The 23,897-nt window shown below is 43.3% G+C and overlaps 1 protein-coding gene and 1 long non-coding RNA gene across 2 annotated transcripts; one reads left to right on the forward strand and one right to left on the reverse strand.

The window, feature by feature from the left end:
* Positions 1-489: 489 nt before the first annotated feature.
* On the reverse strand, positions 490-2,174 carry LOC120318098. The gene is made up of 2 exons (XR_005559409.1): positions 1,825-2,174; positions 490-1,692 (listed from the first exon to the last, which is right to left on the reverse strand). It is a non-coding gene; the product is annotated as an uncharacterized LOC120318098 (long non-coding RNA).
* A 189-nt stretch (positions 2,175-2,363) lies between these two features.
* Positions 2,364-23,645, forward strand: RLIM (ring finger protein, LIM domain interacting). Its single transcript, XM_039365363.1, has 4 exons — positions 2,364-2,541; positions 16,595-16,786; positions 19,475-19,558; positions 20,367-23,645. Exons 2-4 carry the CDS (start codon positions 16,618-16,620, stop codon positions 21,935-21,937), a joined length of 1,824 nt encoding a protein of 607 aa, XP_039221297.1. The 5' UTR covers positions 2,364-2,541; positions 16,595-16,617; the 3' UTR covers positions 21,938-23,645.
* The last annotated feature ends 252 nt before the right edge of the window (positions 23,646-23,897 follow it).

Consider the following 23,897-nt stretch of genomic DNA (forward strand, 5'->3'; position numbering starts at 1 on the left):
TGCTTTCTTGCAATTGCCATCAGGCTGAGAAAGCAAAATTAAAAAGTACAGGCTCTGTTCCGGTCCCTCAAATTAATCTCAGCACTGGGAACTTGATGGGCACCTCTAAGTATTTTTGCAATAGGAGGGAAGTATTGTGCTATTTTCCCCTGATATTTTTTAAATCTCAATTGAGTCTACAGCCCTAAATTTCTAGTGATCTCCATCCAGGTATTGATCATAATGGATCTTGCTTAGATGCAAGGATGGCTAGGTATTACCAGGGCAGATCCATTTCATTGGCTCAGTTGAGAGGACATTTTTGCTTCATTCCTGATTTATTCCTTTTACAACTATGACCACCAATTTCAGAATAAATTATAGCTGTAACATCTACAACCACATTCTACCTGGCTGTTATAATTATGAAGCCCAGCAGAGAAGAAGTGGTTAGGCTACATCCAGCCTCAAACTAGCTTGAGCAAAGCAGATGATACCACAAGGCAGAGATTAAGAGATGGTCAATTTAATCTGGAGCACATTAGTTCAAGCTACAAATTACAGCATCCTTACATCTGCAACAACTGTTCCACTGTTTTAGAATATATGCCAGCACACAGAAAGCTGAAATACCAGAAAAGATAAAAAGGATATGCAAAACATTTCAAATTTAAAATGGGGAAGATCGAAACTGTTTAACATTTGAATTAGATATTTTAAATATTTTGTGTATTTCACAAACAAAACTTAAAAGATCCTCTTTTCTGCTCATCTGGTCCAAAACCTGACAGCGTTTCTTCATTTAAAAGTAATTCCTGTCTATGGCAATATTAGTATAGCAGATAAACCTTTCTTCTCATGTCAACGGAGAGATTATTTCACCATTGCTCATATAATTAGCATTACAAATATGCATCAGTCTTCTCCAGCTGGTGTCCTAAAGATGACAATGCTGGCAACAGATCACATTTGTTGAGATGCCACAGATCTGAAGAAAGTAGGTTTATGGCAACTGTACTAACTTCATGTATTAGAATTGATATAAATGTTGCTATTTGATACACAAATTATCCAAAATATGGAAATTAGGGAAATGGCATCTAAAAGACAACTTTGGTGAGCTACAATCCACTTGATTGCATGTGAATTGATTCTTGAATATCAATAGTGAAATGAAAAGCTGGAGGTAAGAGGAAGACAATTACTGATCAATTGTGTAAAAAAAGGCAGATTTCTTTTCTGTTTTGCATCAATGGACTGATGAACTGATACAGGGAGATAAAAGAATAAATCCTGACATGGTTTAATCCGTGAGAAATGTGTGGACCTTCCTGATAGATTCAGGGTGAGTGTATTTTTTGCAAGACTTTTGCTCAACCAGAGAGGAATCATTTGGGGAGGCCATTCCTGACTTCCATTTTTCTTTTCAGGTTTGGCCAAGGCAGGCAGCCAGGCCCGGCTGTGGATGATGGGGAGCTTCGTGCGCTTGAACCTGATCCGCAAGCCCCAGGGAGAGGGAGGCGGGTCTGGACACAGCTGTGCAAGAGACGGAATTGGACTTTCTTCTCACAACCCAGCGGCGCTTCGAGGCCTCCATCTTTCCCAAAACTTTCCGACTTCCGGACCCATCATGCTGCACCCACGAGGAAGTCAGTCTGGTCACCTGTTCCGGCGGCGGAGGAAGAGGGATGCAGCCCATCCTCCAGGTAGGCACTGCGAAAAGTGAAAGGGGGTTGAAAAAAAAAAAGGCATCTGGTTGGCTGGGGCGGATAGGTGTTGTAGTCCACACCCACCCCTATCGCTTGCAAAGTCTGACGGGGAGGGAATCGATGAGGTTGCAGGCACCTGTAAACCCCTCCATTCCCCCCCCCCGTTTACAGAGCGGGAGGCGGCCCGGGCTGTGGATGATGGGTCTTGGAGTCCCGCGGGAAGACGAGAGCCGCAGGGACCAAACGGCCTTTCCGAACTGAAGCGGCTTCTCTGGCATCGGAGAGAGATTCGTGGGCGCTTTTTTTCCGCCTTGGGGATAAGCCCCTCGAGCCGACCCGGAGACCCCCACCCCGCCTCAGCTTGGTTCGCCTTCAAAATGGCCGCCCAGTGGCAGCCAGCGCATAGGGCCACTCCCTCCCGGCGCTCCGGACTCTATGATCCCCTCGCCTTTCCTTTCCGCTCTGCGCCATTCCAGCCGCTCCCTTCGGCCGAGCAACGTGACGGGAGAGGGGGACGGCGGGCCCAGTGAGCATGCGCACGCCGCGGGGCGTGGCGAGGGAAGCCGGTCGCGTCACTTCCTCTATTGCGCGGGCCGCCGCCCGGCACCCAACCAATCAAGGCGTCGCCTTGCGCTCCCTCCCCCCGCCGTGCTCCCTCCTCCCTCCCGACTTACCCTCGCCGTTTCCGGCCCCGAGTTCCTTAGTAACAATGGAGCATAAAATGGCCGCTTGAGGGAGAGAAGCGGAGCCAGGAAGGGACGCAGGCGCCGCCGAACCAGCCAGGCCGAGGAGACGCGTCGGCGGGCGGAAGAAACGGGAGACGGGACGGAACGACGCCGCGGCCTCTGGGGCGGTACGAGGGGGCGCGGCGGCGGTGGCGGCCAGACTCTGGACGGGCGGCTGAGGGGGAAGAGGGCGGACGGGGCGGCGGCGCTCGCGGCCTCGGGGTGGGGGGCGCCCTCTCGGGTCGAGCGGCCACGGGGCCCGTCCCCCACCGAGGACCGCTGCCCCCTCCGTCCTCGCGAGGCGGGCGGCTCTCCCAATCCGCTGGATTACGACTCCCATCGCCCCTGGCCGGCGGGGCTGTCAGCCTCCGAGGCCTTCCCTCCGCTTGGAACGAGGAGAGAGGAGGGAGGCCCGCCTTTGCCCCGCTGCGGGGGCTGCGGGGAGCGGCGGTCTAACTGGGCAAGCGCGAGGCCCGGGCCTGACTTGGCGTTACCGCCTGGCCTCCCCGCGCCCGCCTCTCCAGTCATCGCGGCCCCGGCCTCAATCGGGACAGCCTCTCAGCGACGGCTCGATGCAAGGAAATCCGGGTTCTTGGTCTCCTCCGAGCCCCGTGTCTGATCCGGAGGGAGGGAAGGAAGGGAGGCTTCTGATGTGTCATGGCTGTTGGTTGAAAGTCACGGCTCTGGCAGGAAAATCTCCCCCCCCCCCAGCGTGACGGTCGCAGAAAAGCCTCTTTCGGTTCGTCAGGTCAGGTGCATTCCTCTCCTTTTCGCTTTTCCTCCAGCCCCCCCTTTTTCCGGGGGGATTTTTCTCCGTGGGAATAAGTCATTATTCACGTGTGTCCGTAGGGTGTGGTAGAGGCAGGAAGTGGGAAACGGGGCCTGCTTTTTTCCCTTCCTGGGTCATCCCCTCTGAGGGTCAAGGCTATTAATTTGGGGGGTTCCTTTATACTGGTTCCAAAAAATCATGTCTGTAAATTAGAAATAGTCTGGTTTTAAATCTGAGTTTATTTGGCCCCTAAATCAAATGGTAGTAATTTGGGTTGTCCTTGGTTCACCAATGTGGTTTCATCCAATACTAGAAAGACACATTCATAGTTACCGTAGTGATCAGGACCCATTCAGATATTTGTCACCCCTAACCGAATAGGAAGCACCTAGTTTTATTATTTTATGCCTTCATCCTTTTTGGGTTTCTGTGATTTGGACAGTCCAGCCACTTGTTAACAGTACCACTTTATGATGACAAGAATGTCAATTATACTGAATGTGTGCAGGAATAGCTACCTTCAGGATGTAGGTAATTATATAGGAAATGTTTGAGTTACTCCTGGTTTTGATATAGGGAATTTTAAATGGGTTAAGTTACCAGCTGTACTGAATTCTGCCAAAAGCTCTGGACAGAAACTCAAATACTTTAATATGAAAATAATTGACATTTAAGTCAAATTATATTTGCTTTTAAATGATCAGCTAGCATATAATAGCTTCATTGCATGTGGTATTTAACTTTTTTTTTTAAGGTAGAGTTACCCCAAACAACTTTTAATTCAAATTTGAGAAGTACATAGACAGGAACTATGTTGGTAGCATCTACCAATTTGTTAACATCTGCTCTTTAGCATGCAGTGTTCTGCTTGGGATGTGGAAGTGACTTAAACTGAACTCTTTCAGAGAAGATGTGAAATTTGAAAGAGGAGGGGGTGGAAATGAGACTTGACTGAAGCTGGGTTGGATTTCCAAGCGTAAGTAACAGGAAGCCAATAGACCAGTGAGGTCACCTCCTCTTACAAAATAACCCAAAATTGATAGTCCTGGGGCAGTGAAAGCTGCAAGTGAGTGAGCAGTATGTGAAGATTTTGTTTGAAAGGAAAGATAAGCTAATTCTTTTTAAAAAGATTTGGTGGTGGCTTGCTTTGGATAATTACCAGGAGCATTGGTACATTGGTACAGTTAAATTTAATTACTGGTGTGCCATGGTAGTCAACCATTTGTTATTTCTGTGCTTAATAACTGTTAAGCTTTATTTCTCTCCAGGGATGTCAGTGCTATTAAGGATGCAGTGTGAATCCCTGCCAAGTTGAGGAAAACTTCACATGAAGAGTTTCAATGTTTTGGTATACCAATTAGGCTGCTCTGGTTGGAGAGAAAAAAATGTCCTTTTATTTTCCCAACCAATATGCCATCTTGAAAAAACCCTAACCCTAACCTTTGGTAGCAAATCTACCACAAATGCATATACAGTAACAGAAAAAAAGAAATAGAAAAAAGATTTAGAAGAATATTGATTGAAGTCTTTAACAGTTGATTACATGAAAAAATGCATTTAAATTCAGAAGTTTAACATTTGGAAGATTTGTCAACTCAAAACTATTTTAATCTAAGACAATTTGAAAGATGAGTCATCTACTACAGTAAAGTTATATTCTGGAAAATATATAAGGATTGTTAGGCAATTTATAGCACATCTAGGCTTGAATGGAAACTAGACATTACAAGTGCACAATTCTCAGTACCTCTAGAGGTTTCTGTTTTACTCATGCCTATGTTCTGCCACTTCTAGTCAGAAATGCAGTTTAGCTGTCTAGTGTTTCTCTATTGACTTTTTTGCATTCTCCAGCCTTTGTTAAAAGATTAGAAGTGGGTCAGATATTTCCATCTTTTCTCTCCCCACTCCATTTTCCATAGTTTTATACAATAAAGCTTGCATTCCAGATTCTACCCCTGATTAGTACTTTCTGTGTCAATTGATAATTGTTTGGCAATTATCAAATATTTGTATAAGATGATTCATTCTTAAGGCAACAACTGGAGGGGGAAAAAAAAGACTTCAGCAGGAAAGGAATGTTTGGTCCAAGCTTAATTACATAATATCCAAGAGGTTGAAACCAACTTTTCTGTACTCAGTCAAAAATGATGGTAACAAAGGATGAGCATGAGAAAGAGAAGAGGGTTGAGATGCAAGGAAACATAAGATGGTGGGCGCCATAATTAACTCTTTTCAATAGTTGAAAACCTTGTGGTAAAATTGCCTAAAACTATAGACATTACAATCTGGGAGGTGCAGCTTTGATTTATTTTTTTCTTTTTCCCAGATAGCTAAAGTGATTAACTTTTGAAAAGTCGGGGAACTACATTATATGTGGATGTTTACATGATCTTCGGAAGGCTGGATCTGGTTTAGAGTGATAGAGTCTGTTCTAACATAATTTTTTGATGTCAGTAAATTATGTAAGCCTTGATATTCAGTTGAGTCACTACTGTCCATCCTAGAAGTCTTTCATTTGTGTAGAAAAACTGGCTAGAGGCACAAATGTCCAGATCATTTCACACAAAAGAATTTTGGAAGATGATCTTGTGAAACATTTCTACAGACAGAATGGTTTTCTTTTCTTTTTTTTAACCAGTGGGGAGATTCATGTAGAACCAATCCTTAATATTTTGTAGATGTTTACTCTGGTTGCATTGAATTGGAGTTGGCTATACAGAATGTGGCCTGTGATCTTGAAAGAGAGCTTTCTATCACTTTAAAATTTTGCTGTGACATTAGTTTCAAAGAAGCTGCTTCAACCTGGTTATGAGGATGGCAGGTGGGGTGAAATTTGTTCACTTTTCGCTTTTTGAGAGACTATCCTGAAGTATAGTTGCAGGAATAAGGTATATCTAGTCTAGAAAAGAAAGACTAGAGGTGATATGCTAGCAGTCTTCCAATATTTGAGAGGCTGCCACAAAGAGGAGGGGGTCAACCTATTTTCCAAAGCACCAGAAGGCAAGACAAAAACTGGAAATGGATCACTGGAGTTTTTTAAGAAGAGACTGGACAGCCACTTGTCTGAAATGGTGTAGGGTCTTCTGCTTTAGCAAAGGATTGGACTAGAAATCCAAAATCCCTCCCAATTCTGGTATTCTGTTATTTATAATCTTATTTTTCTTTGACTTCAAAAAACAGAGTTAGCCTAATGCAGGGGTAGGCAATCTTGGCTCTTTTATGACTCATGGACTTCAACTCCCAGAATTCCTGAACCAGCATGGGAGTTGAAGTCTACTAGTCATAAAAGAGCCAAGGTTGCCTACACCTGGCCAGTGCATCCATAAAATCTTTTGGCTGATTAGGCACCAAATGCTGTCCGGATATTTTGGCCTTCAACTCCCATCAATTTGATTGCCCTTTTCAGTCAGCACAGTGTAACTTCCTAACCTGTTTAATTGTTCTTCCCATCAGTTTCCGTCAGTTCCTTAATATATAGAAATTAATTTCCTTAATTTCCCGAGGAACCACTTTTTAGACTGGCTTATAATGAATGGGGCCATGCAGACCTTGGGGAGATTTAACTTGACACGGTCATGCAGTTTGTCTCAGGCCATTTGAGTGACAGGTCAGAAGAGCTTTTCAGCACAGCAACTGACCAAAAGCTAATCTGATTCAACTTGCTGATTCTAGGTAAAACAGCTCTTTTTTTTTTGAGTCAATCATCACCCTGAACAAGATAACTACAATGGATTCACAACTCTTTGCCAAGGACAAGTCAATCAATCACACTTTAAAACAGATTCCTTATCTATCCACAGTAGGATGAAGGCCATTCTGCATGTTTCCAACCAATACGGTCCTGGGCTTTCTTTTGCCAATTGGGCCTGCAATACTTGCGGATGTCATCAATTCGTCTTGTTTTAGGTTTCTTTCATGGACGCTTTTGATCAAGTGGGATCTGTTCTGTTGCTGCCTTGATCCACCTGTCCTCTGTCCTTCTTGCTATGTGACCAGCCCATTCCCTGTTCAATGCTTTTTCTCTTCTGATGGCATCTTATACTTCCGTTTGTTCTCTAATCCATACGCAGGTCTTTCTATCTTGTCCTGTGATGCCAAGCATCTATCTTTCCATGGCTCTTTGCGCCACTTGTAGCTTTTATATCGATATATATATATATGTATGTATGTATGTATGTATGTATGTATGTATGTATGTATGTATGTATGTAGGTCTTTGGTTGTTCGGGTTTTCTCCCGCGTAAAATTGGAAGTGTCTTGGCGACGTTTCGACGAAGTCCCATTCGTCATCTTCAGGCTGGTGTTTTCAGCTTCGTGCTTTCGAGCAGCAAGCATGGGACTTCGTCGAAACGTCGCCAAGACACTTCCAATTTTACGCGGGAGAAAACCCGAACAACCAAAGACCTACATACAAACACCCGCGAAAACCTCAGAATATATATATATATATATATATATATATATATTATTATATATATATATATATATATATATATATATATATATATATATATATATATATATATAAAATTGGTGTCTCTATAGTAGCAGTAATACCTTTTATGCATCTATAACTACTACAAATAGTGCAGCATCAAAAATCATGCTCACTACAGTCCAAGTTAAAACAAACTAAAATATAGACTTTTGGTAATCTGACCTGTGACATTTAATTACAGGTAGTCCTCGACTTACGATAGTTTAGTGACAGTCTGATGTTACAAGGCACTTTAAAAAGTGACTTAATGATTGTTTTTCACACTTATACCAGTTGCGGCAACACCCCCCCCCCGCCGCAATGGTCACATGATCAAAACTCAGATGCTTGGCAACTGGCTCATATTTATGACGGTGGCCATGTCTCTTTTGCGACCATCTGACAAGCAAAATAAATAGGGAATCCAGATTCACTTACCAGACACATTACTAACATAACAATTGCAGTGATTCACTTAACAACTGGGGCAACAAAGGTCGTAAAATGGGGCAAAGCTCCCGTAACAAATTTTCATTTAGCCACATAAACTTTGGGCTCAGTTGTCATAAGTTGAGGATTATGTGTCGCGAAATTGGTATTTAAACAGCAAAGCATTTCTGCATAACGTTAGTCGGGAGCCTCTTTCAGGCCAAAGACCAAACTGGTTCAGAGCAAGTGTGTCAGGGCTGCAAGTGTGTCATCAGCAGGCATTTTGGTACAAAGCAGGCTCAGACACTCTAACTTGACCCAGAATTGCAAGTCATATCAAAGATGTTGCTCTAATGTGGGCCATTGAATCATCATACAAAATTTATTTATTTTTTAAGTTCAGAATCTTCAGAAATTAAAGAAATGTCAAAAGTCTCAACTTGCTACATGTGGTATTGAATTTTGGAGAAGAGAAGCAACATTGCTTCTTTCTCAACATTGTTGGTCCCCAGAAATCCTTGTCTCCAACTAGTTGTTAGGATTTAAAGTGGCCTTTACTGACCTCAGTGGGAGAAATATTTTTTTATTGCCAAGAGGATTTTCTTCCATATGCCTTGCAACAGTGACAAAGGGAAGATGAGTGCTTGTCTGCTCAGAAGTTACTCTTCAGAAATGTCTGAACATTTTTGATGTTTTGTTAGAAATCTTCCCATAAAAAGATTGGAGGCCCATGTTTTTCCATGCCTAGCCTTAATATTTGTTACAACTTCTTAAAATCTTATTTCAGTTGCAGGTACAATGTCCAAAAAATTACAATAAATTAACTTTCATGACAATATTAACTCTCTCCCTCCTTCCAGTGGTATATTTCAAATAACCTGGTTTTAGTTTTCTGCTTATCCGTTTGGATGAAAGCAAGAGGCCTCTTATAATACGGTTCTCTAGGCACTAATCATTAGCTCCGTTTAATTTAAAGAACAATTACAGTGGGTCATCTGAAAGGCAAATTTCTGATTGTCTGCCAAGCACTACTGTATTTTGAAAACTCTTCATTCAGTTTTGCTGATGGAATTGAACATTACAATTTAATAAGTGGATCCTGCTTTTACTAATTTACATGATGATGCTATTATTGTGAGTTGTGTTTATCTCAAGCCACAAGAAGGCCCGTGATGTATAGAGGCTTTTTCCCCTTATTTTACGAGCTCTTTTTAAAACCTAGTTCAATTACTAGACAATTGGATCCTGATTTTATAATTTGGTTTGCAGAGATTAGCTCCCTGCTTCCTATTTATCTCTTCAGTTATTCTCGGGAGCCTTCCAGATGTCTTCACAAAGACAAGTTAGGTGTGTAGTCACAGGGAAGAAGATTCTGCTTAAGGAATACTTCCCCCATAAGGATTCAAAATTAGCTCCTATGCTGTGCTAACATCTTCTCACCCCTCGGCCCAAGATTCCCCTTTCACCAAGCACTTTTGTTGATAAATGCCTGTATTAAAGCAGATGACAGCTTTTGTTTCTTATAATTTTCCTTATATAAGGAATGTGCATGAAATGAGAAATGGGGCTTGCCCTGATCCTGGAACAAACATCACTGCTTGAAAAGTCTGAACCGTTTTGGATGAGCTAGTATAGCTAGGATATGGCTTGTGTGTCTCCCTGCCCTACCAATTATGTGGCCTGTATGCCGATCTGTGCATTCCCTTCTAGCTTTCCCTCTTGCCATAGGTAGTCACTGCAGTATGGAACAAGCTGCAATATAGTAAAAAATATCCCACTTGTTTGTCCTCCCACTAGTGTTCTCCCTATCTTGCTTATCCACAGCTGCTATCGCAGGGATCCATCCTTGCTCTTGCCAAGGAATCCTCCAGCCTGGAATTACCCCCATTTTGGTTCAAACCTGGAACATCCCCAAACTTCAAAATGTGAATTTTAGTCCTGACGTAGACTGCAACTGACTCTTCTATGCAGAGTACGGTTCAGTCACGGAAGACTTTTCTTATCTATTTTTCTGCTATTTATTTTAACGCCTTTAAGCAATTTTATAATCTATTTAGAGTACTTGAGTTTTGGGGGAATTAGTAATGCATAACAAACACGACCTGGGATAAAGACACCTGTGTATTGGGAGTGGAAAGTGGGGTGGACATGCAGACATTCTACATCTAATGAAGTCATGCTTTAGAAGTCTGCCCTGATTAGCGATGCCCATGGGACCTATAAAAGTCATTTTTCTTTTCATCAGATCGGAGTAAAAGTTTTAGGGATCACAGGATAACAGATTTGGGGTTTTGATGACTCAGCTTGAGCAGTTTATTATATTACTGGGAAAGATGAGTTTAGAGATGGAAAAAAAAGTCACTGGCTTTTTATTTATTTTTTTTGAAGTCACTCTGTAAATTTAAATTTGAAGTTTTAGCCTATTTTAATCCACCTAATTCTCAGTAACAGTTTAAGTTATTGGTGTTCAAGTACCCAAGTTGCCGGTCTTCTCATCTTCTTTCTTTGGCATCGAAAACTTCCACTAATGTCTTCTGGAACTTAGAATAGCCCAGCTCAAAACTTCCTTCTCAGTCTACATTTTGTTTCCATACCTGAGTTTCCCAAGTATGGATACACCCATTTAAATTCTGTTTCTAGTCTCTCCAAAGTATAGTACATTATTAAAAGAAAATATTAAAAACAATATATTGTTAGGGCAAAAAATGTTGAAAGGATGGTGTTTCGGTTCCAAGTACTGTTGTTGAAACCCGGCAAGTAGTAATCTCATAAAAGTTAAAAGTGAACACAAAAGTTTTTTTAATCTTTCAGATCTTTGCTGTGCAATATAGACTGCTCTAAGAAGCTGTTTCTATATCTGTTTTGTTCCTATGTCCAAATAGGTATATGTATGTGATGCATTGTAAATTAACCTGTAAATTAACAAAATGAAATTCAGTGGAGAGAAATATAAGGTTCTACATTTAGGAAGAAAAACTGAAAATACAGGTACAGATTATGTGAAACTTGGCTCAGTAGTTGTAACTGTGTGAGGGATCTTGGAGTCCTAGTGGACAATCATTTAAAAAAATATGAGCCAGCAGTGTATGGTAGTAGCCAAAAAAGTTAATACAATCCTAGTCTGCATTAACAGAGGGATAGAATCAAGATAACGTGAAGTACCACTTTATAAAAAGGATGTTGAGACTCTGGAAAGAGTGCAGAGAAGAGCAACAAGGATGACTGGGGGGCTGGAGGCTAAAACATACGAAGAACGGCTGCTGGAATTGGGTATGTCTAGTTTAATGAAGAGAAGGATGATGGGTGACATGATAGCAGCCTTCCAATATCTCAGGGGCTGCCCCAAAGAAGAGGGAGTCAAGCTATTCTCCAAAGCGCCTGAAGGCAGGACAAGAATCAATGGATGGAAACTAATCAAGGAGAGAAACAACCCAGAACTAAGGAGAAATTTCCTGACAGTGAGAATACTTAACCAGTGGAACAGCTTGCCTCCAGAAGTTGTAGGTGGTCCATCACTGGAGGATTTAAAAAGAGATGAAATGATATAGGGCCTCTTGCTTGAGCAGGGGCTTGGACTAGAAGACCCCCAAGGTGTCTTCCAACTCTGTTTTTCTGTTAAATCTCCCAACTTTGAATTGCGGTCAGATTGTTCGTATTGTTAAAAGTTTATAAGAATTATGTCTGTATTTGATTTTGATTCGAGTGCTGTATTTTTGCTTGCGTGTATTCGAATAGATAGTGTAATCTCCCATATATTTTAGTTTTTAATAACACATTGTAATTACTTTTTAGTGTACACTGTCTTGCCTCATTTTTTTTTTAAGACGGTAATTGAGAATGAAGAATTTTACCAAATTCTCGGGAGTCCTTAAGCATTGTAAAGGATATTAATCATTGGTTACCTGTAAGATAATAAATAAGCAAAAAAATTACTACACATCTTAGCCACTGATGACTAACATTGGCATTTGTTATGTAGTTACTTCCTGTTTATTGATATCCAGGATTTGCAAATTGCAGGGAGACCATTGTCTGTCCCTGACACTGTGATGATACTGGATAATATGGGAAGTGCTGCTTCCAAGTTGGGGGGGGGGGAAACCTAAGGTAAAATAATAGCTTAAATAAAAGATTTTCAATGCACGTAGTTAAAAGGCCAAACATTTGTTGCTGGTATTACTTCAGAATTGGTCATTGCCGTAATTTTCTGAGGAAGAAGGTTACTCAAACCTGTCTTCCTGAAACAGGACTCACATGTTTTCTTTTTGCTTATAACTATGCCTCAGAAACATGGTCACTATTTGCTTCTTTCTACATGTGCCTCGAACAAGCTGCTAATGCTTACTTTGCGTGTTTTAAGAAGCGCCTCTGTTTGAGTAATTCTGAGGGTAAAAAGTACAAGCTTATGTTTGGCCTACTTGTCATTTGGCATGTTAGATGCTCCAAAAGCATCACTGTATTTAAAAAGATGTGTATCAAATAGGAAAATATAGCTTCTTAAGAAGATTTTTAAAATAATTAATTTTAATTAATTAATGGATATTAAAATATCCATTATTGCGCCAGAACCAAATCTGTAACACTTTACGTTATAGAGCAGGGATCCCCAACCTCTGGGCTGCAGACCAACACTGGTCTGTGGCCCGCCAGGAACTGGTCCACGCAAATGAGCGAAGCCCATCTGTGCATGTGTGGGATGTAGGCAACACACAAAACCATGCCTTCCTGTCCGTGGAAAAACTGCCCTCCACGGAGCCAGTTTCTAGCGCCCAAAATGTTGAGGGCTGCTGTTATAGAGGATAATGGGAACATATATCCACTCTTTGATAATTCCCCTTTTTTTATAGTTATCCATGCTGAGAATTTCTTACCACCCAAGTTACAGGAAAAAAATGCAGCTAATAACCATCTTCTTGCATCCAGAATGGTTTTCTGAACTGTCCTGCCCCCATCTCATCCTTCACCCAAATGCTCCTAGGAAGAAGACCAGTACCAGCTGCTTTATTTGATAATCTGCAGTTTTTTAAAACAACAACGGGGTAATGAGCTCACAGGGCTATGAAACTCTATATTTTGATTGAAGCTTGGGATAAAACTCTAGAACACAAGCTGAAAGACCCTATGTACTGAGATAGAGACATTTTAAGCTCAGGATATTTTGCATCCGTAGGTCATGACTTGCCTTTCTTTCAATAGTCTTATTTGTAGATCAAAACAAATAACCACAGGCATCTTCCTAATTCTGTAGTAGAAAACGTAACACTCAATTGTCTCCTCTTGGATGTCATGATTAAGGATTCATCTCAGGGTGACTCATTAGATGAGCAAATGGCTGGTTATGTAGGTGATCCAGGTGAGCGATGTCTCACTCTTCCCCGTATCTGGGAGGTAGCCAAGCAATTGCCAATGGCCCGGATGTTGACACAGGGGAGGTTCTTCCTGAAGAAGATAAATTGCTCCATCAAGCTAGAATCCAGGCATAAACGATACGCTGAAAAAGCCACTTGTTCAGGATATTGGCTGGTGAGCAAGTCGCATAGAGGTAGTCCTTGTCTTACAACAGTTCATTTAGTGACTGTTTGAAATTACAACAGCACTAGAAAAAAGTGGCCTATGACTGTTTTTTCCACTTAGGACCATTGCAGCATCCCCAGGGTCACATGATCAAAATTCCGACACTTGGCAACTGACTCACATTTATGACGGTTGCAGTGTCCTGGAGTCATGTGATCCCCTTTTGCTACCTTCCGACCAGCAAAGTCAACGGGGAAGCCAGATGCATTTAGCAACTGTGACTGACTTAAGAACTGCAGTGATTCACTTCACAAGAAAAGGTTGTGAAATGGGGCAAAATTCACTTAACAGAAATTGTGGGCTCAATTGTGATGGTAAGTCGAGGACTACCTGTATTATCAGACAGGTAGTGCAGATTGGACATATAATAACATGCTTGGGGCTGACTAGTATTGAGCCATAGTGGAACTTAACCCTGGTTCATGACAAGTGTGATTTGAGGTTGCCATAGCTCTGCCAGTTTTACATCTAACTTTCCCAGGATCTTTTTATCCAAGTACCAAAGGCAGAATATAGCTCAGCATAGCAGCGTCTGTGCTTAAGTGACTATCTGCTCCTGAAAGCTCAGAAGACCCAGTCGTGTGTCTTTAACAACAGATATGTGGAATTACACTGGATGTGCTGAGAAATTGAATCTTGGGTTAGTCCAGTGTTTCTCAACTTTGGCTGCTTGAAGGTGTGTGAACTTCAACTCCCAGAATTCCCTAGCCAGCTCCACAAGCTGCCAAGGCTGAGAAACACTGGGTTAGTCTAATTTAATCTGATGTTGCTTAGCATCCTCTTCTTCACACTCAGTGGAAACGATTATTGTACAGCCTCTATAAGAAAACTAGTGGCAGCATCAGTCATTATGATAATCTTAGTATTGGTCTGTCCCCTACTAAGGTCTCCTTGCATGATTAAATGGAGTTAGTTTAGCAACAGAACTATTGCTGTCAAATTGCTCTTGACTTCATTTGACCTGTCTGCCTTTGACCCCAAAGTCATAGTTGAGATTATATGCTCAAACAGTTATTCAACACACATTAACCTCTTCTGATGTTTTGAGGTCCAATATTTTAGAATGGAAACATACCCAGCTGCCTGGATGCTATATAGCAGGGGTCCCCAACCCCTGGTCCATGAATCTGTGTCGGGCCGCAGCATGGCAGCAACCGGTCCACACAAACAAGCAAAACCCCCTCCGCGGGATGCAGGCAGCACACAAAACCACGCACCCTCCGGTCCGGGGAAAAGCCTTTCTCCACGGAACCGGTCTCTGGGTGCCCAAAATGTTGGGGACCTCTGCTGTATAGTGTAGATGCTGGTGGCAGATGTCCATTCGGACTTTCTTTACCTCATTTGTGCAGCGAGAGAAATATAAAACACACGTTCTTTATCATTAGTGGAATAAATGGTGGTGAGGTTAATGTTCATGTTGAAATCTATTTACAGTGGATTGTTTTTCCTGAATAAGTGATATAGCGAGTGCACCATTTATGCTAAGGGCAATATATGAGAAGATCTAGATAATCTAGGTCTCCAAGGAAGATGGGCGATTAAGAAATATAAAATATAAATAATAATTGGTTGAATTAGGTTGAGAACATGCCAGACTCTCTTATCTTCCACCATATTGGATGATTGATCATCCATGCTGTCATCTACATGAAGTCTAATGCCTTAAATCACAATACCACTAATGGTTCCTTGACAAGGTATGCCATGTTCTGCTGATTCATAGCTTGGATTGTAGAAGAGACAGGATGATATCTAAAGTGGTACTGTAGATGTTCTCAGAGTGTGTTGCCTTTCCTCCTGCTGTATCTTCATTGCGGTAGGTCGTAGCTAGGAAGCACTACCTCTCAGCTTCAGGCTTAAAGTACACATCCTTGGGTGTAGAGCATGTTTACGTGTGTGTATTTTTGTGTTTTAGCCTTTTGTGTTTATGGATGGTCTGGTGGGTTCTCTTGAATGCAGCACCTCTTATTCTGGACTAGATTTCAGAGGAGGCAATTCCTCCTGTGTTTATCCTCCATGCTGGCCCGTTCACAGGGAGAGGTGGTCTTACATTTGTGTCAGGGAAGAGCTTGTCCCCAGGACTGGGGCCCAGCTACACCCTCCTCTGTCACGGGGCTAGCTGATGCCTTTATTCTGCCCAACAGTTCTTACAATGAAGCTGTCTTGTTGTAAACACCTTCCCCTCCTCCCTTGGGGGATTAGAACACATTCCCAGCTCTTCTTCTGATTTCTGAAATTGCTACACAATTTTAGCCATTGTTACACTGTTTACAGTGACCAGTGTTTCTCAACCTTGACAATTTTAAGGCATGTGGACTTCAACTCCCAGAATTCCACAGCCAGCATTGCTGGCTGTGGACTTCTGGGAGTTGAAGTCCACGTGCCTTAAAATTGTCAAGGTTGAGAAACACTGGTACACAGACATTAAAACTACCCTGTTAACAGTTAACAGAATAAAAATAAACAGAAGATTCAAATAATATATCAAGATCATATAATGCATATCTATCTTGTGGACAGGTGTGCTCTCTTTTTAACCACAGTTTGATTTCTGCAGCCTGTATGACATTCTATATAGTTTTTCTATGTTTCTGTAGGGCAGTGGTTCTCAACCTGTGGGTCGGAGACCCCATTTGGGGTCGAACGACCATTTCACGGGGGTCGCCAAACAAGGCTGTCCGCCATTTTCTTCCCCTTTTCTTTGGCCACGCCCCTGGAACCCGGTGATGTATAAGTGGTTGGGGGTCACCACAACATGGGGAACTGTATTATGGGGTCGCGGCATTAGAAAGGTTGAGAACCACTGCTGTAGGGTGATGATATATGTGTATATTCTTCACTGAAGTTTAGTTATATGGAGTATGGAGTTAGACATCCCTCTCCCCAAAATTGGCTGATCTTCTTTTTTTTTTTTTTTACTTTTATTTTTTAGAAATATTTTCTACTTTTATCAACATGGAAAGCTCAGAGGCTAATAATAAAGGAAATATCAATCAGTCGGAAGCTCAGCGCCGGAGTCAGCTGGACCGGTTGGACCGAGAAGAAGCTTTCTATCACTTTGTAAATAATCTGAGTGAAGAAGACTACAGGCTGATGAGAGATAACAACTTACTAGGCACACCTGGTACGCCGCTTTCTTAGCTTGCCATTCAGACAGTAAGAATCTTGCCGTCCTGCTGTTAACCCAGCAGTTATTTAATTTCAGTCGCTCACGATGGTTGTCATAGAGTCATAGATCTGGAAGGGACCTTGGAGGTCTTCGAATCCAACCCCCTGTGAAAGATAGGAGTCCTTATAGCAGTGGTTCTCAACCTTTTTAATGCCGCGACCCCCCAACCGGTCGTAAGTCGAGGACTACTCAACCGGTCGTAAGTCGAGGACTATTCCACTGGTGCAGCACCGTTTGCAGACTGGGACTTTTGGCGGGCTCAGCAGGGCAGAGACAGCCTGGACAATTCCTATTGGCTTTGGAAAGCCAATAGAATTAGACTCTATTCAAGAGAGTCTCTTCTATTGGCTTTCAAAAGCCAATAGAATAAAAGGGAGTAGCACGGCTAAGGAAAAGGGGAAAAAATGGCGGACTGCGTTGTTTGGCGACCCCCGTGAAATGGTCGTTCGACCCCAAATGGGGTCCCGACCCACAGGTTGAGAACCACTGCCTTATAGCATCCTGGACAAATGGGCGTCCAAATTTTTCTCGAAAAGCTCCATCAAGGGAGCGCCCAGAACTCCGGGAAGCAAGCTGCTTTATTAATTAATCGTTCTCACTGTTGGGAAGCTTCTCCTTAGTTCCAGATCGTGTGTTGCCATCAGGTGCTTTGGAGTGTATGGGATTACGTGCATGTTTTGTATTAGTTATGCTAATATACCCAGGTACCTCCAGTATAGACTTCCAAAAGAGCTTAATCTCTGCAATAAATACAACTGCAGATTTCCATTCTTCTCTTAAAAACCACACATCAAATCTTCCTTTTATTCTTTCCCACTCAGAAGAAATTATTGTAATTGTTTTTAATCGTTTTACAATTGGTTGCCACCCAAAATCATTTGTTTGAGTTGGGCGGCAGTAGAAATGAAAATAAATGAATAAAATAGATTTTTTTTAAAAAAAAAGAAAAAGCTAGCCATCGATTCTCTTGAAGAAAAATTGCAGTATCAAAGCAAAGTTTATAGAATGATTCTCTTGAAAGAAAATCCTGTACAGATGCTAAGATGTTCGTGCTGTTAGTTAACAGATAAGAATCTACTAACTGTTCAGTAATCTTTCCATGGTGGCACATTTGGTAAAGACTTTGCTTGCTAATATAATAATTGAGCTATTTCCAGGAGCAATGCTATCTAGAATTTCTTACCCATTAAACATTTGACATTCCCACCCACCGCTTCTAATAGGTGAAGGCATAGTGGGCATCAGTAGCAAGTGCTGGTCAGCCACCTGATTTTGACCATGTGGATAGCTTTATATTTTATAATGTTAAAAGCTGTATTTTGTTTATTGGGCAAGCGTTTCTTGATCTCTTCCCCTGCTCCCCCTCAGCAGCTGAGATAAGACCATTTATTTCCCTTTCTTGCTATTTTGCTCTCTGTGTAGATTCAATATTTTTTTCATGCTCTTTCATACGGACCTCCCTTAGTAATAGTCTGTTTCAGTGGTAGCGAACCTATGGCACGGGTGCCAGAAGCAGCACTCAGAGCCCTCTCTGTGGGCACACGTGCCATGCCCCAGAGATGGCAACTATCCCTCTTCAACTAGCTGCCCGCTAACTTGCCGAGGTCCCACGTGGCCAGATACATCCCAGCATGGCTGGTTTCCCTCCCCCCCATCCCATCCCTCCTGGCCTCGCATGCTCTCCTTTTCCAGGGCACGACCCACTGCATCGCCTCCTCAGCTGTCGGCCGGCCGTCCAGCTCAGAGGCGACTTCTCTGTAGTGGCGGGCTGCGGAGCCCCAGAGTGCACCGGTCAAGGGGCCAGCAAGCTGTGGCTGCTGACAGACACTGTCAGCCCCCATGCGCTCGCTGGCCTCTGTGTGCGGGGGCCGATGGTGTCAGGCAGTCTCGCCTTACCCTGCTACAATGGCACCTCACCCTGCCTTGCCTTGCCTTGCCTCACCCCGCAGGACAAGCCTCCTGCCCCACCTGCCGGAAACCCCCTGGATCTCCCCCAACTCTGCCCAGCCCCCACAGGCGTTGCTCCCCACAAGCAACATCAAGGTGACCAGGCCTACCTTGGCCACACCCACCCAGTCTGCCATGACCACCACAGCCACGCCCACCCAGTGAGCCACGCCCACCTGGCACCCGGCGATAAATAAGTGGGTTTTGGGTTGCAGTTTGGGCACTCGGTCTCTAAAAGGTTCGCCATCCCTGGTCTATTTTATAAACGACCCTCCGTTCGTTTTCCTGAGTATGAGTGTTGCAGTTCTCATTTCTTGCCCTCTGCTCTTTACTGCACATGCCGTGCTGAGCAGAACTGAGCTTGCTCTGTTCTTTTCCCAGGCGGAAGTAGGCAGGCCAAATTTCTGCCTTCTAAAGTGTCTGCTCCCTCCGTCTCTCTCCTGGCGGTTTTTCTTTTCTCTTCTTCAGCCCTGTACGGTAACTTTTCAAAGAAGGGTGGTTGGGAGTATTGCCATATGTGGTTGGGAGTATTGCCAAAATCATCACGGCCCTTTAAATGAAAATACACTCCCAATGTTAAATAGAGAAAGAATAATAAGTAATCTCGGTAAACGCATCTCTGCTTTGGTTCCCCTAGTGTTGCTGCACATGAGTGTGAATGACTTTCTCAGGAACACCTGCCCATTGTTTCCTCAGGTGAAATTACGGAAGAAGAGCTGCTAAGAAGGCTGCAGCAAATTAAGGAAGGCCCACCCCAGCAGCCCACTGAAGACAGCAGAGGTACGCACTGTTCTTCTAACGTTCCTATGGTAATAGTCAGATTGCACACCGCACGACTTACCAAAGAAGCCTTTTGAATTGAGCCGTTGTGCTTCTGTGGCTAAATCCTGTTGGGCCTCTGACTTCTGCTGTGGTGCAGTTTCTAGAGCTTACGTACTCCTCTCCTCTGAAACGGCTTCTACAAAGAGAGGCGGGCTGCCCTGTTCTTTTTCTCCTTTGTTCCTGGCTTAAGAGAGTGCGGTGGTGAGCGTTCTGACTCTGCCGCGAACTTATTCCAAGCAGGCCTGCTTTAGCCACGATAACTGCACGTGCCGATCGGATATCTTGGTTCGAATCTCTCTGGCCAAGTGTGCAGCCTTGATGTGATAATATTGTAGAAGCAGTCCTGATGAAGCCAGATGCTGGGCTTATGCAATGTTGCATGGATAAATTATTGCCTGGCAGATGCTCTAGTTTAGGGAATGGAATTCATTACAATTATCATAGTCCATTATCTTATTTCCTGACCTTTAGGAAATGGTCATCTTGACTGATTTGCTGAAGTGTTCAATACTGGACAAAATATTATTTGTTGGTACAGTCTATTAAAGGTGATGAAATTAATCTGTCCCACAGATATTGCTGTGATTAATTTAGGAAGGTATGGTGAGCTAAGCATTTATGGTGTCCAAAACCTGGAAGAACACATATTTGTACTGTGGCCAAGAACCTTATTTTCTAAGATCGTAACTTGTAAAGGGTTTGGAGAAAGTTTTTAGCCCAGAATTGTTTCATTCACCTAACTATAGCAGTTACTTTCCTTTGGCAGGTGGCGAATCCGCAGAAGAAGTATCTAATGGTGATTCCATAATAGATTGGCTTAATTCAGTTCGTCAAACTGGAAATACGACACGGAGTGGGCAGAGAGGCAACCAGTCATGGAGAGCAGTAAGCCGGACTAATCCAAACAGCGGGGATTTCAGATTTAGTTTGGAGATAAACGTCAACCGCAATAACGGGAACCCAAGTACAGAAACGGAGGGCGAGGCACCCGTAGAACCCCCCACTGGAGAGGATCTAGAAAACAGCCAAAGTGACACTGAGACCTCGAGGTCTGCCTCCCCCCCGGCTCTAAGGCCGAGCTCCTCCCCTCCCGTGGCCAGGCAGCCTGACTCGGAAATGAGTTATCCTGAAGAGCTGATTGAAGACGTCTCTCTCCAGAGAGGCCAGAGAAGGTCAAGAAGCAGAAGTCCTGAACAACGGAGGACACGGGCAAGGACTGACAGAAGTAGATCCCCTCTTAACCCAGTGAGTGAATCTCCGCGCAGGATACATCACAATACATCCTCTCAAACCCCTGATCTCCCCTCGGTCGGCGAAGCAGAAGGAAGTTCTAGAACAAGGCAGCACATGGTCATACGTCAACATGCAGCAAATCCCGAGGCACCCGCTGAAAACACGGTTCTCTTTTCGACCTCTGAAGCCAGGCCCGTCCCCCAGGCGGCCAGCTCTTCGGAAACGAGCGGCAGCGCGGACCCCCCAGCCCCTGGACAGAGACCTCCGACCATCGTCCTCGACTTGCAAGTGAGGCGGGTTCGTCCAGGAGAATACAGGCAGAGAGATAGCATAGCCAACCGAACGCGATCAAGGTCCCAGACTCCGAACAATACAGTCACGTACGAAAGCGAGCGAGGGGGGTTTAGACGTACCTTTTCACGCTCGGAAAGGGCGGGCGTGCGAACTTATGTCAGCACCATTAGGATCCCTATTCGCAGAATCCTGAACACGGGCCTGAGCGAGACCACCTCGGTTGCCATTCAAACCATGTTAAGACAAATCATGACCGGTTTTGGTGAGCTCAGTTACTTCATGTACAGCGACAGTGACGCCGATCCCGGGGTCTCCGCACCAGCCCCAAATGTGGAAGTGGCCGAGCCCCAGGCTGGAGGGGGCGGCGGGAACGGCCATTTGAGCCCCGAAGGTCCTGAGGCTGGGTCAGCAGAGGCCTACGAAGGCAGCCCTGAAGGGGGCCCCATGCCTGGCCCGAGACGGGAAGGGCGGAACGCGAGGGGGTCCGTTACTTTTGAAGAAAGCGGCTCCTTGCCATTCCTTAGCTTGGCCCAGTTCTTCCTGCTCAATGAAGAAGACGACGACCAGCCCAGAGGACTCACCAAAGAACAAATTGACAACCTCGCTATGAGGAATTTTGGCGAGAGCGATGCTCTGAAAACCTGTAGCGTTTGTATCACCGAATACACCGAAGGGAATAAGCTTCGAAAACTCCCCTGCTCCCACGAGTATCATGTGCACTGCATAGATCGCTGGCTATCCGAGAATTCCACTTGCCCAATTTGCCGCCGAGCCGTCCTCGCTTCGGCTAACCGGGAGAGCGTGGTCTAAGCCACCATGGTATCCTTTCAGCTTATTACATGGTGAGGGAGCAACGGGCAAGACGCTGCTTGCAACAGCCACTTTTTGTGTGGTGGTTATAAATACAAAACAAAGAATAGTGTGATTTCCTCTTATGAAATGGAATTTCTTTTTTATTTTAAAGCAAAAAAAAAAAAAACCTTCTCAATTAGGGTTCCTAAAATAAGACCAGGTTTGTGTTGTCAATTAAAAAAAGGAAAGAGAAAAGTCTGTATTTGCCCAAAGACACTTGGCTGTTGTATAGTTTCAGTTTCTCAACACAAATCAAGTTGTCAATCCCTCCTGAGCCTACTGTGTGTTGAATGCTGGAGGCCTCGACTAACAGGAGTCATTTAGCTGTATACAGCCTGTGCTTCACTGTGGATTAAAGCAAAACCGACTCCGCTCCCCTGGCAGAACAGTGAAATTAATCTCCCATGTCTGATTTTAGCTCCTTTCTTGTATAGGGTATATTGAATATGGTAATGTAAATAACACTAACCTCAGCCCCTCTCCCACTGTACAGCTGTCTTAAGCCCAACACTATGGCACGCCATAGAATGACCTGATAGTTTAACTGGGATATTTATCTTGCTGTGGAAATATCTTAATTAATTGCTTATGCTTGTTTAAATAAACACTTTTGTTTTAAAAACAGTAGAGCTTTTTGTACAGGTCAGTGACTTTTCCACTGCGCTTTTGTGCAAACATTTTCAGAATTTAACCCTCCCCTGTGTTTAGCCACAAGAGCACACGGTGTGGTTGCCCACTCTGGGCAAGCCTCATGGCAAAGAGCCCAGCTTTCATCCGTATTTATTGTTTTATAAATAAATAAATAAACATTGGGAATTAAGGTAACTTGAGCCGAGCAAGGCCTCTGAGGCCTAAGATGCCTGCATAGTTGGATGCAGAGCGCTTTTTGGAAAGATTAAAGATGGCACGTTTGCTGCTGCAACAGCGGCTTGGCTCACCTGAGCTTTCCCAGTACAAATTTTCACGATGAACACTTTATGTATAAAGTCAGGTTGTACGATAGGTTGCATTTGCACAACACACTCGAGCAAAATGTGATTGCTGGCTGTGCAAATCCACGTCGGTGTGGTTAGCTAATGACTCCGTACATTGTTAAACAATGTAATTGGATTGAGTGGGATAACCATGGTTCAGTTGGCCAGTGCAAGTTGCTGGGCCTTCTTTGATCCCAGCTTTGCAAAGGTAGCTGGTTGTGTTGTTTTGGCATTGTGAAATCTGCTTATTCTCCATCTTGCTCTTAACGCAGACGTTTTCTTTGTGCACCATATTTCTAACCACTGTGCATCAGGCATTTGTGGCTTTCAGCAAAACTTCTTTCTAGTGACTTGTATACTTTTAATTGGGATGTTTTAAAAGTTGTATCTCTGAAAGTTTAATTCCTTGCTTGGAGGTGGAAGAGAAGCTCTTTGGATAAAACCTATTGGGATTTTTTTTCCCTCTCAAGCAAGTGTTTTATCAAATTAAATCTTACGAATACATCAATTAGTCTTAAGGCAACTGCTTGGAAACACATCAGATTGTTTCTTCTATGCTGTATATATCCTAGGAATAATTTTTATTGAGTAAATAAATTGTGCTTTTGCTTAGATTTTGCTACCGTTTTTATCTTCCGTTATGATATGCAAAGAAATGATTTTTCATTGGATATTAAAAAAAAATACACAAAGCACTTTTCTGCTGTGCCTAGTTAAAAATTGCAGCACGTTTGCTCCCTCTTACTGCCTCAAAAAATTGGATTGTAATTAACATCAGTGTTTTTGCTTCTCAAATGAATATTCTTACAAATGAATATTCTTTAAGTATTATTTTTTTAATTAAACATGCAGTTATAAATAATTGCAAACCTATTGGGACATTTTAGTTTTAAACTTTGACAGCAATAACTGGAAGTAAATCTGTAGGACATTCAGAAATGTGA

The sequence above is a fragment of the Crotalus tigris genome, unplaced genomic scaffold (genome assembly GCF_016545835.1).
Source record: "Crotalus tigris isolate CLP2741 ecotype Arizona unplaced genomic scaffold, ASM1654583v1 scf7180000020062.1902635, whole genome shotgun sequence".
Classification (NCBI taxonomy): Eukaryota; Metazoa; Chordata; class Lepidosauria; order Squamata; family Viperidae; genus Crotalus; species Crotalus tigris.

What these genes read in the sequence shown, in the direction of transcription:
- RLIM (XM_039365363.1), top strand. Translation starts at nt 16,618, where the DNA reads ATGGAAAGCTCAGAGGCTAATAATAAAGGAAATATCAATCAGTCGGAA. An exon ending in CAACTTACTAGGCACACCTG is followed by an intron (nt 16,787 to 19,474) that starts GTACGCCGCTTT and finishes TTGTTTCCTCAG; the next exon opens with GTGAAATTACGGAAGAAGAG. An exon ending in GCCCACTGAAGACAGCAGAG is followed by an intron (nt 19,559 to 20,366) that starts GTACGCACTGTT and finishes TTCCTTTGGCAG; the next exon opens with GTGGCGAATCCGCAGAAGAA.